This window comes from Notolepis coatsorum (genome assembly GCF_963971535.1).
Source record: "Notolepis coatsorum genome assembly, chromosome: 19".
In the NCBI taxonomy this organism is placed as follows: Eukaryota; Metazoa; Chordata; class Actinopteri; order Aulopiformes; family Paralepididae; genus Notolepis; species Notolepis coatsorum.
In genome coordinates, this window is record NC_140183.1 from 21,159,383 (window position 1) to 21,176,882 (window position 17,500).

Below are 17,500 nucleotides of genomic sequence, written 5' to 3' on the forward strand. Positions count from 1 at the left end.
GGTTGGCTTATCATTATGAGTCGAGTTAATCCAAACCTAGTCTTTGATAATGTTAACCTCAAAGCTACAGCTAACTGGGGCGGCTAGGTGGTGCAGTGGGCAAGGCGCTCACCACCAATGCAGAAGACGCTGGGTTCGAGCCCAGCTCTCCGCATTGCTATCAGCTTGGCTGGTCGTTCATACTAATACAATTGGCAGTATTAGGGGGTGGGAAGCTGATGGGTGGGGATCGGACGTTGTGGACAGCGACTCCTACAGGTCGGTTGGTGCGCCTGCGCAGCAGAATCAGGAAGCGATGGGGGCGACCCCCGACGCTGAGAGATCGCGCTGTGCAGGTGAAAAGATGCGACTGCTGCTTCCTCAAGTACCGGAGGGGACACGTGATGTAAGGCTTCGTCCACATTGCAGCCGGCTTGTGGGAGGCATGGCCTAACAGCGTTCGAGACAGGGGAGGGTAGAATTGGACGATACGAAATTGGGATGGGAGAAAAATTGAAAATGGGAGAAAAAGTAGATAAAAAAAAAGCTACAGCTAACTTAGCTTAGCCAGCTGCTTGTGATGAGGACTGCTTTTTACACAGGAAGTAACTTGTGGCTGCAATCAGTGGCATGATTTCAGCAGAAGCCAAGGTGTGGCACAACTAGGGGCAGAGACCAAAGGAATGATTCCATGTGTAACGGAATTATTTATAATTCACATACATTCACATAAGAAGACTCTATCCACAATGCAAATACATTTTGAGAACATAGATAATAAATCCACAGATCTTAACACAACAATACAAATCCGTCTCTCTCACTTTACAATTCCTAATGTTTACACAGAGCAGTGAAATCGCTTTGCATCCTATTTACTCTATTCTGATGCATATTTCAGCACCATGGACAGAGAGCTGAGGTCTAATTATCATCATTAGTTGTTTACTTAAACTTCACAGAAAATAGGGCGGTCGGGTGGCGTAGCGGAGATTGTGCTCGTCACCAATGCAAGAGGCTGCGGTCTCGACTCCCGGAGTCAGCATTGCCTGCGGCTTGGGCCGATCGTCATACTAACTCGTTTGGCTGAGTTAGCGGGAGGGAAGTCGTGGGTGGTAATCTGGTCTGGGCACCTGCTCAGCGAAAGGCAGGAAATGGTGAAGGCAGCGTGACTTCCCACGCGTTACACTTCACCAATGAGAGTCCTCGCTGCCAGGTGAAAAGAGAGCCGCTGGCTGTCTCCGCTGTGTCGGAGGAAGCATGTGGTAGACTTCAGGGTTCCCTTGTACCGACCAGTAGGGGGAACATGCGCACAACGACCAGGTAGGGGAGGGGGGGAATTGGCATAACGACTAAATTGGGATGGGGAGAAAAAGCATAGAAAATCAGGTGAAAAAAAAAATAAAAAAAGAGAGAGTCCGTGCTGGCAGGTGAAAAGATGCTGCTGGCTGTCTCCTATGTCTCGGAGGTAGTATCTGATAGACTTCAGGGCTCCCTAGACCGACCAGTGGGGGGCACATGCAAGCAACGACCAGGAAGGGGAGGGGGGAATTGGCATGACGACAAAATTGGGATGGGAGGAAAACACAGAAAAACAGGAGGAGAAAAAGTGGATCCAAAAAAAAAAGTCTCCTCTCTCACACCAAGTAAGATTAATCAAATGACCCGGTCCACGTTCATATTTGTTGTCCTCATAGGCACAGTAGCCTACTGGTAGGTTTGCATATGTTTATTATCCATAGCCTGAAATGTACAGAAATCCATTGGATAGTCGGTGTATGCTGTTTTATCATAATAACTGAACTGAGCAGCAACAACAACAACAACAACAACAATAACAACAACAACAACAACAACAACAACAACAACTGTTTATGTAATAACTAAACTGAGCAGCAGCACCATCAACAACAACAACAACAACCACAACTGTTTATGTAATAACTGAACTGAGCAGCATCATTAACACATTCGGGGCCATTGGGATGAGTCTAATTAATGTCAAGAGGACCGGGGAATGTAAACAAACGTGGGTCTGTTTGTACAGCTAAATCTATACTTTATAGTATTGCTATCTGTCCATTCTCATTGTCAATTGAGTCCATAAACCGTCCCTTCAAAATGGCTTAAAGAAAAAAAAATCATCAATAGGTTCTCATTTTATAGCGCCGTGAATATAAGCGGGAATATAATATAATACGGGATTTGGGACTAGTATATTTTCTGGAAGGCTAGATTTAAGCATTACATCACACGCAGGAGTGGTTTGTGACCAATAAACCATGCCTAGGGGTGGTTGTTAGGCCCGAGGCGCAGCCGAGGGTCGTTAGACCCCCCTAGGCATGGTTTATTGGTCACAAATCACGACTGCACGTGGTGTAAAGCTTTTATACAACTGCCAGATTCATCCAACCTTATTTCTATACAATAAACACACATTAATCGAAGATTTATTGAAAAAACCATCCGCCAGAAAAAGTAGTTCCCACAACTCCATGTGGAAGCAGCTTGAAGTGCATCCAACCAAACTAACACATCCAACTGTGTATTATTGGAATGATTGAGAGAAGTTGCCTCATGTGGAAGCAGCTTGAAGTGCATCCAACCAACTAACACATCCAACTGTGTATTATTGGAATGATTGATTGAAAATTTATTAAAACGTTTTCTTTGCCCTATAGGAAAAAAACGTTTTCTTCGCCCTATTTTTTTATTTATTTCTTTTAGCCTAAACTTAACCAGTTGGAAACCAGGGGTACAGTAATAAAATTAGCAATCAACCAATCAATCAATTCAATAGACCATGCTCACTTAAAACAGCGCTGCTTCTCTCTCAGTCTGACTCCCCCGCTGTTGCAGACAGGAGTGTGTGTGTGTGTGTGTGCGTGTGTGTGTGTGTGTGTGTGTGTCACAGTGTGTGTGTGCGTGTGTGTGTGTGTGTGTGTATGTGTGTGTGTGTGTGTGTGTGTGTGTGTGTGTGTGTGTGTGTATGTGTGTGTTTGTGGGTACGCCAGCGTCGGACAGTGTGAGAGAGAACGCTGCAGTCGGAAAGTAGGAAGGAAGAAATTTAAATCAATCAATTAATCTATCAATCAATCCGCGATTTTTCTTTTGTTCTAGATTGAGTCAAGACCCATCAATTACATCATCCAACATTGTTTAAAATACTAACACATTCCCCTTGACAGAATCGCTTCATATTTAGTCGTTATGGTGCTTTCAACATAACCATTTGTTCTCCGCGATCCTGTTTTCTCCCGGAGTGAGCCGGGGAGGGTTATGTGATTTGGTTGTGGGCGGGTCCTGAGCCCAGGACCGTGGATTGTTACCAATAAAGACGTGTGAATGGCCAATCAGAATCGAGAAATTTGCATGCCGTTGTATAAATAGGGCTAATAGCTGCTAACGTTATATCCAATGGCATTTCGGTTTTACAGATGCTACAGAAATAACTCAAACTTCATATGATTGGCACGCTCCCAAAGCATGTATGCATGAAAGGGGGGGGGGGGGGGGACGGACGGACGTCGTTTATTATAATTGATTACCAATAACCGTGTTCGTCTAACTAGCCACATAGGCCGATCGCCTGGATGGCTATCAAAACAATGCCCGATCGGGCTGTAATTTACGTGAAAAAGATCTTACCGTGGTCCGGGCTGATCCCCCTGAGCATTTCCCCGTTATCAATCGCCATCTGGTAGATCGATATGTCCATTGGCTGATGATAAATCCCCTTATTGCATGGTGAAATCTGCGATCCGAAACGTAATCCAAGCTACATGCTGCACATCCAGAATCCTGCTACTGAAATCTCCATTGAGCACAACGTGGTAAGGTAACACACAGCAACTAGACTTAACAACGTGGTAACACATAGCAACTAGACTTAACAACGTGGTAACACACAGCAACTAGACTTAACAACGTGGTAACACATAGCAACTAGACTAAACAACATGGTAACACATAGCAACTAGACTAAACAACGTTGTAACACACAGCAACTAGACTTAACAACATGGTAACACATAGCAACTAGACTAAACAACATGGTAACACATAGCAACTAGACTTAACAACATGGTAACACATAGCAACTAGACTAAACAACATGGTAACACATAGCAACTAGACTAAACAACGTGGTAACACACATCAACTAGACTTAACAACATGGTAACACATAGCAACTAGACTAAACAACATGGTAACACATAGCAACTAGACTTAACAACGTGGTAACACACAGCAACTAGACTTAACAACATGGTAACACACAGCAACTAGACTAAACAACGTGGTAACACACAGCAACTAGACTAAACAACGTGGTAACACATAGCAACTAGACTAAACAACGTGGTAACACATAGCAACTAGACTTAACAACATGGTAACACACATCATTTACACACTCTGTAAATACTAATGTACAGATACCGAGATGGCACACCATGTACCTGTTTATTGCACTGTTTTATTGGATTCTATTAATATGTTGTACCACTATATTTTATTGGATTCTATTATATGTTGTACCACTGTATTGCACATCGTCGCGGGCAAGACCAGCCGCATTTCATTGTATACCTGTATGCCGTGACAATTAAAACTCTTGAATCTTGAATCTTGAATCAACTAGACTAAACAACGTGGTAACACACAGCAACTAGACTAAACAACATGGTAACACATAGCAACTAGACTAAACAATGTGGTAACACATAGCAACTAGACTAAACAACATGGTAACACATAGCAACTAGACTTAACAACGTGGTAACACATAGCAACTAGACTTAACAACATGGTAACACACAGCAACTAGACTAAACAACATGGTAACACATAGCAACTAGACTTAACAACGTGGTAACACATAGCAACTAGACTAAACAACGTGGTAACACATAGCAACTAGACTAAACAACGTGGTAACACATAGCAACTAGACTAAACAATGTGGAAACACATAGCAACTAGACTAAACAAGGTGATAACACATAGCAACTAGACTAAACAACATGGTAACACATAGCAACTAGACTTAACAACGTGGTAACACATAGCAACTAGACTTAACAACATGGTAACACACATCATTTACACACTCTGTAAATACTAATGTACAGATACCGAGATGGCACACCATGTACCTGTTTATTGCACTGTTTTATTGGATTCTATTAATATGTTGTACCACTATATTTTATTGGATTCTATTATATGTTGTACCACTGTATTGCACATCGTCGCGGGCAAGACCAGCCGCATTTCATTGTATACCTGTATGCCGTGACAATTAAAACTCTTGAATCTTGAATCAACTAGACTAAACAACGTGGTAACACACAGCAACTAGACTAAACAACATGGTAACACATAGCAACTAGACTAAACAACGTGGTAACACATAGCAACTAGACTAAACAACATGGTAACACATAGCAACTAGACTTAACAACGTGGTAACACATAGCAACTAGACTTAACAACATGGTAACACACAGCAACTAGACTAAACAACGTGGTAACACATAGCAACTAGACTTAACAACGTGGTAACACATAGCAACTAGACTAAACAACGTGGTAACACATAGCAACTAGACTAAACAACGTGGTAACACATAGCAACTAGACTAAACAATGTGGAAACACATAGCAACTAGACTAAACAAGGTGATAACACATAGCAACTAGACTAAACAAGGTGATAACACATAGCAACTAGACTAAACCATGTGGTAACGCATAGCAACTAGACTAAACCATGTGGTAAGTTAACGCATAGCAACTAGACTAAATCATGTGGTAACGCATAGCAAGTCAAGTCAAGAGTTTTAACTAGACTAAACAATGTGGTAACGCATAGCAACTAGATTAAATCATGTGGTAACACACAGCAACTAGACTAAACCATGGGATAACGCATAGCAACTAGAAATGTGATCAAGCACTGCTAGATAACATGAAGCATATAAATATGTTAGCATAGAGGATAGATATGAAGCATAGACGACATACATTAACATAGAGGATAGATAGCATGACGCATTGAAATATAGCAACATAGAGGATATATGAAGCATATAAATATATTAACATGGAGGATAGATAGCAGCATAGAAATGTAAAATGTCATTTTTATCATGTAAAATAAAATAAAAAAGCATTCCATCTGAGCCACCGGCCGGTTAGCAAGTCAAACAGCTCTCTGTGCATCTAAAAGTCACTGTTTGTGTTTATATTAATGAGGAAACACAAGACAGGCCAGCTCTGGCTTCTTTGTGTGTGTGTGTGTGTGTGTGTGTGTGTGTGTGTGTGTGTGTGTGTGTGTGTGTGTGCATGCGGTGTGTGCGTGTGTGTACATGTGTGTGCGTGTGTGTGCGTGTATGTATGTGTGCATGTGTGTGCGTGTATGTGTGTGTGTGCACAATGAGGTGTCGGAAGAGGTGTAGAAGTAGGGGAGTGTGGTGGCAGAGTGTGCGGGGTGGGGGGGGGGGGGGGGGGGGGGGGTTGGTGGTCTGCCGTTTTGACTGTTCATTTGAACCAATCAGCCCCCCCCCCCCCCCCCCCCCCCCTCTCTCTCTCTCTGATTATGCAGCCGCAGCTCCATCAAGGCCTCAATCCCCCAGCTGTCACTCCAGCAGCCGGGCTGATTGAAAACAATCAGGCCTCTGATGGCACAATTACCCTGACCCTTTAGCCGGCCTCGGCTGCCGTAATCAGCCTCTGATTAGGCTGCTCCGGGCCTCCTTCTCTCGCGCCCAGAAGGTTAATTTGGGCGTCAGACGGAAGCGAGACGCAAGTGAGGGGCCGCCGTCCGAAACGGGGGGAAGAAAAAAATATATAATACAAAAGAAAGAAAAAAAAAAAAAACGTGCACGTGCCAAACACCGGGCCGATATGGTTTGGCCGCCAATCATCGTCACGCTGAGTCTCCCTGAGTCTCCCTGAGTCTCCCACTCCGGAAGCCACGTCTTCTACCGCTTTGTTTTTCTCCTTTTCTCTGGCTTGCTGCTGCTGCACCCTGCCCTCTCTCTCTCTCTCTCTCTCTCTCTCTCTCTCTCTCTCTCTCTCTCTCTCTCTCTCTCTCTATCTCCCTCTCTCACTTGCACTTTTGCTTGCTCTCTCTCTCTCTCTCTCTCTCTCTCTCTCTCTCTCTCTCTCTCTCTCTCTCTCTCTCTCTCTCTCTTTTTCTCTCTATTTCACACACACACACACACACACACACACACACACACACACACACACACACACACACACACACACACACACACACACACACATATATACACACGTACACACACTCTCTCTTTCTCTCCCTCGCTCTCTCCCTTGCTCTCTGTGCAGAGGAGAGGGAGGAGTTGATTTATTCTGTGCCCTGAGGAAGTTGTGTGATGCAGCATGACCTTCACAGTCAGCCAGCGTAGCGCACACACACACACACACACACACACACACACACACACACACACACACACACACACACACACACACACACACACACACACACACAGACACACACACCCACACGCACACACACAGACACATGCGCACACGCGCACACACACACACACACACACACCCACACACAGACACACAGACACATGCGCGCACACACACACACACACACACACACACACACACACACACACACACACACACACACACACACACACACACACACACACACACACACACACACACACACACACACACAGATGCAAGCACACACCACCACTCACACTGCCACTTCAGAGATGTGAGGAGGAGGATGGAGGGATGGAGGGGGTGCAGAGGGTGGAGGAAGGAGAGCCACAGATACTACAAGACAGAACAGTGAGGATGAGGAGGAGGATGGAGGGATGGAGAGGGTGGATAGGGTGGAGGGATGGAGAGGGTGGAGGGATGGAGAGGGTGGAGGAAGGAGAGCCACAGATACTACAAGACAGAACAGTGAACTGAACCTACAGCTCGCTGTGTGTTGACATATTTTAGCACTGGGGTTGGTTTACCAAGATACTCCACACAGTGTCTGCATGGATACATCTATCTGCTATGGCTTGTCTTTTGATATATAGCACGTAGCCTTCAGGGGTTTCCCTGAGGACGCTAGTGAGAGGAGGTGCTGAGTGTCTCAGAGGGAGAGGCAGCGTGGCGGTGTGATGCTTACCTATAGCTGATCTGATTAGTCAGTGATTTGTTTAAAACGGATCCTGCCAATAACTACACTGTGATATGACGTCTATTGTTGCAAAAGTTTTCCAGCAAGAGCAGTTTTTGGCCGAGCAGCGGAGATTGGAGTCTGACGTTGTCCTCAGCTGTTAATGTAGACTGTTCCAGAGCTGGTAAGGTAGACTGTTCCAGAGCTGTTAATGTAGACTGTTCCAGAGCTGTTCAGCTACAGTAGACTGTTCCAGAGCTGTTCAGCTACAGTAGACTGTTCCAGAGCTGTTCAGCTACAGTAGACTGTTCCAGAGCTGTTCAGCTACAGTAGACTGTTCCAGAGCTGTTCAGCTACAGTAGACTGTTCCAGAGCTGTTCAGCTACAGTAGACTGTTCCAGAGCTGTTCAGCTACAGTAGACTGTTCCAGAGCTGGTAAGGTAGACTGTTCCAGAGCTGTTAATGTAGACTGTTCCAGAGCTGTTAACTCTTTGGACGCCACAGACTTGAGCATCTTTTGTTCCTACCATGCCAACGCTCTAAGAGATAGGAATAAGTGGCGGTGTTTGCAGGGCTATAACTATATTCTATATTATAGCTATGGATACAATACTATGGCCCATTTGACATCAACTATCTATCGTTCAATATGTGAAAAAGAATAGATTTTTTCATCCATACGTTCGCGTATATAAGTATAGTTTTAGAGTGATCCTGGTTAATCCCAGAAAACAGCAATATACGTGAATTTCACTAAAAGCATGGGCGTTTCTCGCCTGGACACGCTACTATTTCCAAATCAAATGTATATAATAGGTATTATGTTTCATCATGAATGCATGAAAGGGGGGGTGGGGTCATTTTTTTAATGCTTTGATCCTCACCAACGGCATACGTTGTGGAGTAACGTTACACACATACATTGCGATCGATGTGAAATCATGGTTGGATCAAAGCAGGATTGATGTCATATAGTCCTTACCTTCACTAGGAGGTACCCCAAAAAGAATATTCCAATTGTCTGATCGCGAGTCCCAGTATTGGTGTCCATCGTGTCGCCAACATAATCCACCACAACAGATGCATCGGGGGCATTGGATGCGTCTCAATGCCATCAAGTGAAACGCTAGACTCGACTGACCAAGAAAACTGCGCCCGGAGACATTTGAGCGTAACACAGGGCAAGATATAAGGTTTCAAAGGGTGCTCGATACTGCCACCTGGCAGGAGGTGGCCGGTATTGCACTTTGGCGATCTCAGGATGAATCCCCATCTTAACCCTGACGTCCGGGTGCCTGTAATGAATAGAAATATTGAATAAAAGAAATAACGATGAAAACCCGACTATACTCTGGTCTGGCGCTGAATAGTTGGCGAGATAACCCGACTATCCTCGGGTCTGGGGCTGATTGAGTTAAGGTAGACTGTTCCAAGTAGACTGTTCCAGAGCTATTCAGGTAGACTGTTCCAAGTAGACTGTTCCAGAGCTATTCAGGTAGACTGTTACAATTAGACTGTTCCAGAGCTGTTCAGGTAGACTGTTCCAAGTAGACTGTTCTGGCATGGATCCATTTTTCAGCATCCTTTTGATTTATAAATGGCCATACCTTAGCTATGTTTCTAAGGTGGAAGAATTATGTTTTTGTCACCTTGTTGATGTGTGATTCAAAGCTTAGGTCTGAGTCTATTATAACACCAAGACTTGTAACTTCGGGTTTGATCCAAGGAGTATGTTGCCCCATATTGCTCTGTAACATTTATCTTTTTGTTACAGGAACGACTAGTAGGATTTCTGTTTTGTCCTCGTTTAATTTTAGGAAGTTGTTTGTCATCCTTTTGTTTATTGCTAAGAGACAGGAAATGGAGTTAATAGCCGTGTGATCATTTGAGATGTACAATTGTGTGTCATCTGCGTAACTATGGAAACTAGGGGTGTAACGGTACGTATATTCGTCCCGCGATTTTTTATTTTATTTTTTTTATTATTTTTTACCTCCTATAATAGTGGGGGTTGCGGCTCTCTGACACCGTTATTTTTGGGTCGCGGCCTGAAAAGTTTGGGAACCCCTGCACTGGAGGACCCGAGGGGGCAGTCTGGAACATATCTAAGTAGGCAGTCGCAGAGGTAGGACAGTGCCAGACCATTAACTCAATCAGTGTCAGATGGCGCTGTGTACCGTGTGGTAAGAAGGCCACCACTTTAAAGTATAGGAATACATGGCGGTGTTTGCAGGGTTAAAACTATATTATATATCATAGTTATGGATATAATACTATTGCCCATTTGACATCGAGTATCTATCGTTCAATTTGTGAAAAAGAAAAACTATTTTCATCCATACATTCCCGTTTTATACCGTGGTGAATATGAGTATAGTTTTAGAGTAATCCTGTCTAATCCCAGAAAACTACGCTATGCAGCAATACGTGCATTTCACTAAAAACCGTTGCGTTTCTCGCCTGTATCAACAATCAATCTGAAATCAATGCTATATTATCGGTGTTATGTTTTATCATGAATGCATGAAAGGGTGGGGGGGGGGTAGTTTTTCTATGCTTTGATCGTCACCAATGGAATACGTTACACACACACATTACACACATACACTCGGATCGCAGTGAATAGATTCTTGGATCAACGCAAGATTGATACCATATAGCCCTTACCTTGACTAGGATGTACTCCAAAAAGAATATTCAAATTATCTGATCGCCATTCCAAGTATTGATGTCGATCGTGTTGCCAACATAATCCACCAGAGAACATGAGTGCTTGATTCTCCTCAATCAATGCGTTATAAACGCTTGTCCTGCCCGACAAGGAAAACCCGGCCCGGACTTTTTAGATCGACGCACAGCCCAAGCCAGATAGTTTCAAATGATGTGCAATACCGGCCGCAAGGCGGCAGGCGGCGGTATTGGACGTTTGCGATCTCAGACTCATTCCCAATGATAACACAGGCTCCCTCGATGGATTATGAATGGGAATATCGAATAAAAGAAATAATGATAGAAAACCCGACTTTTCTCGGGTTTGGTGCTCAAGCGTCGCAGAGTTAACCCAACTTTATTCGTGAGTGGCGTCCAATGAGTTAAGAGCTTTAAAAACAAGCAAGAGAATTTTTAAATCAATCCTAAAAACAACTGGGAGCCAATGCAGTGAAGCTAAAACTGGAGTAATATGTTCCCTCATCTTAGTTCTAGTTAAAATTCTGGCTGCCGCATTTTGGACAAGTTGTAATCTGTCAGTTGTTTTCTTTGGCAGGCCAGAAAAAAAGTGCATTACGATAATCAAGCCGAGAGAAAACAAAAGCGTGGATCAGCGTTTTTGCATCGTCCAGGGACAGATAGGCTCTAATTCGCGCAATATTTCTAAGATGAAAGAAAGCAATCTTCGTAACATGATTAATGTGTGTATTGAAATTCAATTCAGAATCAATAATAACCCCCAGGTTCTTTACTGCAGTGTTATTTTATACATTCAGGTTACCCAGTCTACTTATTATCGATTCTCTATGCTCACTAGACCCCACTATGAGAACTTCTGTCTTATCCTCATTTAGCTTGAGAAAATAGGACGAGAATTGAGACTTTATTTGTATCTGAGTTTATTCTGAGGTCACAAATTATTTTAGTAAGAGCAGTTTCAGTGCTGTGGTGAGTTCTGAAATTGAAATTCCTCCATGATGTTGTTTTCTTTGAGAAATGAGTTTATTTGTATTGAGAATTTTGTTTCAAGTATCTTGCTGATGAATGGGAGGTTGGATATTGGCCTATAGTTGGTTAGTACATTACTGTCTAGTTTGGGTTTCTTTAAGGTAAGGGTCTTACGACGGCTGTTTTGAATGCATCTGGGAAATAGAAGCGATGTATTTATAATATTTACGACATGACTTGAAATACTCTCGAATATTTGCGTAAAAAAGCTGTGGGTATAGGGTCAATACAGGAAGTGGAGGAGTTACATTCCATGACAGTTTTTTAAAGCTCAGTTGACTCAGCAAATTTTCCTATGGTTACTTTTTTGCAGGGTTTGCTGATGGTTCCATGTTTGTATCAGGAGATTCAGGACTAATGCTTGCTCTAATTTAAGTTATTTTGTAGAAGAATAATGCTAGTTATTCACATTTTGATGGAGATGGCTGTGGAGGGGTGGGGGCGGTGTTGAGTAGCTGGTCGATGTAGAGTTTCCAGCATTCTCTGTGATAATCTTAGAAAAATAGTCCTTTCTTGCTACTCGTATTTCTTTGTTATAGGCAGTCATTGCTTCTTTATATAAATCACAGTGGACTGTGAGCTTGATTTTCCTCCATTTTCATTCAGCAGCTCTACAGATTATCTTAATCTGACCAACACTGCTATTATTTAACCAACAGGGAGATTTTGTCACTTGACCTTTTTTACCTTTAATGGAGCGACAGCATTCCTAGCACTATTTGGGCAACTTTACACAATTCTTGTGAGTCTATTGAACACATCTGTAAGCTTTTATTAAAAAACATTCATTGTTTTATATTTCTGATCAAGTACTCAAAAGCCAAATTTTTCTCACTTTGGATTTCAGGCTGTGTTGGCCTGGCTCCGTCCATAAGCACGTTGAGTGACAGTCATCCACACAGTCTGTGACTGGCACAGAGAGAGATAGAGAGAGACTGAGGGGGATACTAATTAATTTAGCAGCGGGGGGCATAATCCCACGGGACAATGCATTGGTAACTTGTTTCAAATGACAATATATACCCCTGTGATTATTATTGTACGGATCGGAATACGGGCGTGCGCATGGGAGCATGCGCAAACTCACTCACTCACTCACTCACTCATTGCTGAAGACAACTTTGCCCATCTCCGTTGCCAGTGTACACAGTTCCCAGTGTATCATGTCCTGTTCACTGCTGTAATAGGTTCTCTGTCTCTGTTCTGATTGTGTTAAAAAACACTTTGTTTCCCTGATAATGGTATCAGTGATCTCCAGTCATCTCGCCCACATTCACACCTCCACGCAGCCAAACAACCTCCCATCGCTCTCAAGTTCAATTAAATCACCTCCCTTCAAACTCTGCCTGCCTGCGTGCCTGCCTGCCTGCCTGCCTGCAACAAAGGAACGTGCCTGTGGATATTCACAGTGCACACAGACCGCGTTGAATGATGCTAATGTGTGTGTGTGCGTGTGCGTGTTTGTGTGTGTGTGTGTGTGTGTGTGTGTGTGTGTGTGTGTGTGTGTGTATGCATGCTTCTGTGTGTGTGAGTGTACGCACATGCAATGCCTCACTTGTCTTGATCTGCCATACTGGTCTGGAGGTGTTTAGAATACTAATAAGAACCACTAGGAGTCCTCCATCCTGCTTTTCTCACCCTCTTATCTTCTCTCCTCTCCTCTCTTCTCTCCTCTATTCCCCTCATCTCATCTTCTCTTCTCTTCTCTTCTCTTCTCTTCTCTTCTCTTCTCTTCTCTTCTCTTCTCTTCTCTTCTCTTCTCTTCTCTTCTCTTCTCTTCTCTCCTCTCCTCTCCTCTCCTCTCCTCTCCTCTCCTCTCTTCTCTTCTCTCACCCTGCCCACTTCCTTCCCTCCTTTGGCATTCCTTACTTCCCTTTGCTCTTTACCCCCCTCCCCCTCTCTCTCCGGCTCCCCTACCGTCGTCTCTCTCCTCTTACCTTTGCTTCTCCTCCCTCTTCCTCTCCTCTCTCCACCTCCGCCCCCTCGTCCTGCAGCTGGTGGTGCGGTGGCTGGAGCACGACTGCCGCTACCAGCACACGGAGGACCTGTTGCAGCACGTGCGCTACGGCCTGATGGACTCCCCCACCCTGCACCACATGGCCAGCAGCCACCCGCTGGTCCGGTCCAGCCCCACGGCGGCCGCGCTGGTGGAGGAGGCCCTGGACTACCACCACGCCACCTTCGCACAGCCCCTCCGCCAGTCGGCCCGCACCGAGCCGCGCTTCCAGTCGCTGACCCTCTACATGGCAGGCGGGCGCAAGCGGGAGGTGAGCCGGGTCCGGGAGCTGCGCTACTTCAACCCGGCCGCCCAGGAGCACGTGCGCGTGGCGGGCGGCTCCAACTGGAGCGAGCTGGCGCCCATGCCCGCCGGACGCAGCCACCACTGCGTGGCCGTCATGGGGAACTTCCTGTTCGTGGCGGGCGGGGAGGTGGAACACGCCACCACGGGGAGGACGTGCGCGGTCAGGACGGCGTGCCGCTATGACCCCCGGGGGAACCGCTGGACCGAGATCGCCCCCATGAAGGCCTGCAGGGAGCACTTCGTCCTGGGGGCGCTGGGCCAGTACCTGTACGCCGTGGGGGGCAGGAACGAGCTGAGGCAGGTGCTGCCGTCCGTGGAGCGCTACTGTCCCAAGAGGAACAAGTGGACCTTCGTCCAGTCGTTTGACCGCTCGCTCTCCTGCCACGCCGGCTGTGTCGCCGACGACCTGCTCTGGGTCTCAGGTACTCAAGGAGGGCGGGGCTTAAGATGTACTGTGTACACACACACACACACACTCTCTCTCTCTCTCTTTCTGTTTCTCTAACTAACACACTCTCTCTCTCTCTGTTTCTCTAACTAACACACTCTCTCTCTTTCTGTTTCTCTAACTAACACACTCTCTCTCTTTCTGTTTCTCTAACTAACACACTCTCTCTCTTTCTGTTTCTCTAACTAACACACACTCTCTCTCTCTCTCTTTCTGTTTCTCTAACTAACACACACTCTCTTTTTCTGTTTCTCTAACTAACACACTCTCTCTCTCTTTCTGTTTCTCTAACTAACACACTCTCTCTTTCTGTTTCTTTAACTAACACACTCTCTCTCTCTCTCTCTCTCTTTTTCTGTTTCTCTAACTCTCTTTCTTTCTTTTTGACCTACTTTTTATCCTCCTTTTTCTGTGATGTTTCTCCCATCCCAATTTCCTCTCGTGCCAATTCTCCCTCCCCTGTCCTGATCGTTGTTCGCATGTGCCCCCCACTGGCCGGTCGTAGGGAGGATAGAAGCCCTCCGATACATGTGGAGGCAGCCAGTCACTTCTTTTCACCTGCCAGCGCGGACTCTCATTGGCGAGGTGTAACGTGTGGGAGGCTCACACTGCCCCCGCCATTTCCTGTCTTTGCTGTGCAGGCGCCCTGACCGACCTGTAGAAGTCGCTGTTTACAACGACCAGACTACCACCCATCGACTCCCCTCCCGCTGACTCGGCCAACTGAGTCAGTATGACGGCCGGCCCAAGCCGGAGGCAACGCTGACAGCCGGATTCGAGACCGGTGTCTCTTGTGTTGGTGACGAGCGCAATGTCCGCTGCGCCACCCAGCCGCACTCTCTCTCCCTTTCTGTTTCTCTAACTAACACACTCTCTCTCTTTCTGTTTCTCTAACTAACTGTTTCTCTAACTAACACACTCTCTCTCTCTTTCTGTTTATCTAACTAACTGTTTCTCTAACTAACACTCTCTCTCTTTCTGTTTCTCTAACTAACACACACTCTCTCTCTTTCTGTTTCTCTAACTAACACACTCTCTCTCTCTTTCTGTTTATCTAACTAACACACACTCTCTCTTTGTTTCTCTAACTAACACACTCTCTCTCTTTCTGTTTCTCTAACTAACACACACTCTCTCTCTTTCGGTTTCTCTAACTAACACCCTCTCTCTCTTTTTCTGTTTCTCTAACTAACACACTCTTTCTTTCTCTTTCTGTTTCTCTAACTAACACGCACTCTCTCTTTCTGTTTCTCTAACTAACACACTCTCTCTCTCTTTCTGTTTCTCTAACCTGTTAAGCCTGCCTTTCCTTATCATAAATCGATCAATAGAGACCGTATTAGATCCCCAGAAAGCCACACTCATTGGCTACAACCCTGTGCAAGGATTTTCGAGATCGCCAAATGATTGACGGAGCTAGAACCCCGGGAGTCGGGGGTGGTAATGTGTACTTTTGCGTACTTTGGGGCACACCTCACATATCGGTATGTAACTCGAGAACCGCTGAACGGATTTTGTCACCTGAAAGGGCAATCGACAGGCAATAAATAGGGCTTTAATTCTATCTATATATTGTATTAAAAGAAATGCACACCCGAGCCACTAGAGGTCGGCAAAGAATCGTCCACATGTGGGCCCTTGGATGTTAAGAGGTCAATGTTTTTAAATATATTTTTTTGTAGCCAAGAGTGAAGACCATAACCCTATCAAAAACAGTAGTCAAAGTGTATATTTTCATTTTTACCGATGTTTTATACGATTTATCGGAAATACTAATTTATCAGAAAATGCTAATTATCGTAAAAACCGCAAGGAAATGACTAAATCCAGATTCAACCCTACCATTGGAAAGAGGAGCATTTTCCATATCCATAGATGTATGATTTGGCCATAATAAGGTCAAGGTCAAGTTCAAGGTCAAATATGAATTTATAATTAAAATCGATTATCATTAATTACTGTATCTACAAATCCTTCTGTTTAATCATCTTCCCGCGGTTCATTTGCTTAGATTTTTTGTACACATGATCTCAATAAGGTGGTGAATGAGCTCAGTGAGCATTTTCTCCTACCCGTATACATTTTTGATCAAAGATGCAAAAATCATAAATCATAATTTATATTCTCCTTTTCTTCATTACAATTTACTCAAGCCTAGTAACAGACACAATATTTCTGACACTGGAAATACATACCCCCAGGTCCCTAGATGTGGAGCAATCTTCCATTTACTTAGGCATGTACCTGTTTCTCTAACTAATACACTCTCTCTCTTTCTGTTTCTCTAACTAACACACACACACACTCTCTCTCTCTTTATGTTTATCTAACTAACACACACTCTCTCTCTCTTTCTGTTTCTCTAACTAACACACACTCTCTCTTTCTGTTTCTCTAACTAACACACTCTCTTTCCGTTTCTCTAACTAACACTCTCTCTCTTTCTGTTTCTCTAACTAACACTCTCTCTCTTTCTGTTTCTCTAACTAACACACACTCTCTCTCTTTCTGTTTCTCTAACTAACACACACTCTTTCTTTCTGTTTCTCTAACTAACACTCTCTGTTTCTGTTTCTCTAACACACACACTCTCTGTTTCTGTTTCTCTAACTAACACACTCTCTGTTTCTGTTTCTCTAACTAACACACACACACACGCACGTACGTACACATACACACATACACACACACGCATGTACAGTACGTACACACACACACACTCATGTGAACACGTGTGGAGACACGTATAAGCAGACCGCTTGCAGAGAGAAGATACTGCAGTTGGTCTTAATCTTGAAAGACGTCTTGATCCCATGGTTTTTTTTGTTTTTTTTTTTATCTTTCTTCCCCTCCTTTTTCCCGATTTTTCTCCCATCCCACC

At 44.5% G+C, this 17,500-nt stretch overlaps 1 protein-coding gene across 1 annotated transcript in view; it reads left to right on the forward strand.

The window, feature by feature from the left end:
- klhl32 (kelch-like family member 32) overlaps nucleotides 1-17,500 on the forward strand; it is a gene marked incomplete at its 3' end in the record, with an annotated part of 94,465 nt that overhangs the window by 60,323 nt on the left and 16,642 nt on the right. The window contains exon 6 of the mRNA XM_084336313.1: nucleotides 13,864-14,593. Within this exon, the coding sequence (XP_084192439.1) occupies nucleotides 13,864-14,593 (730 nt within the window). The remainder of the gene's footprint in view (nucleotides 1-13,863; nucleotides 14,594-17,500) is intronic.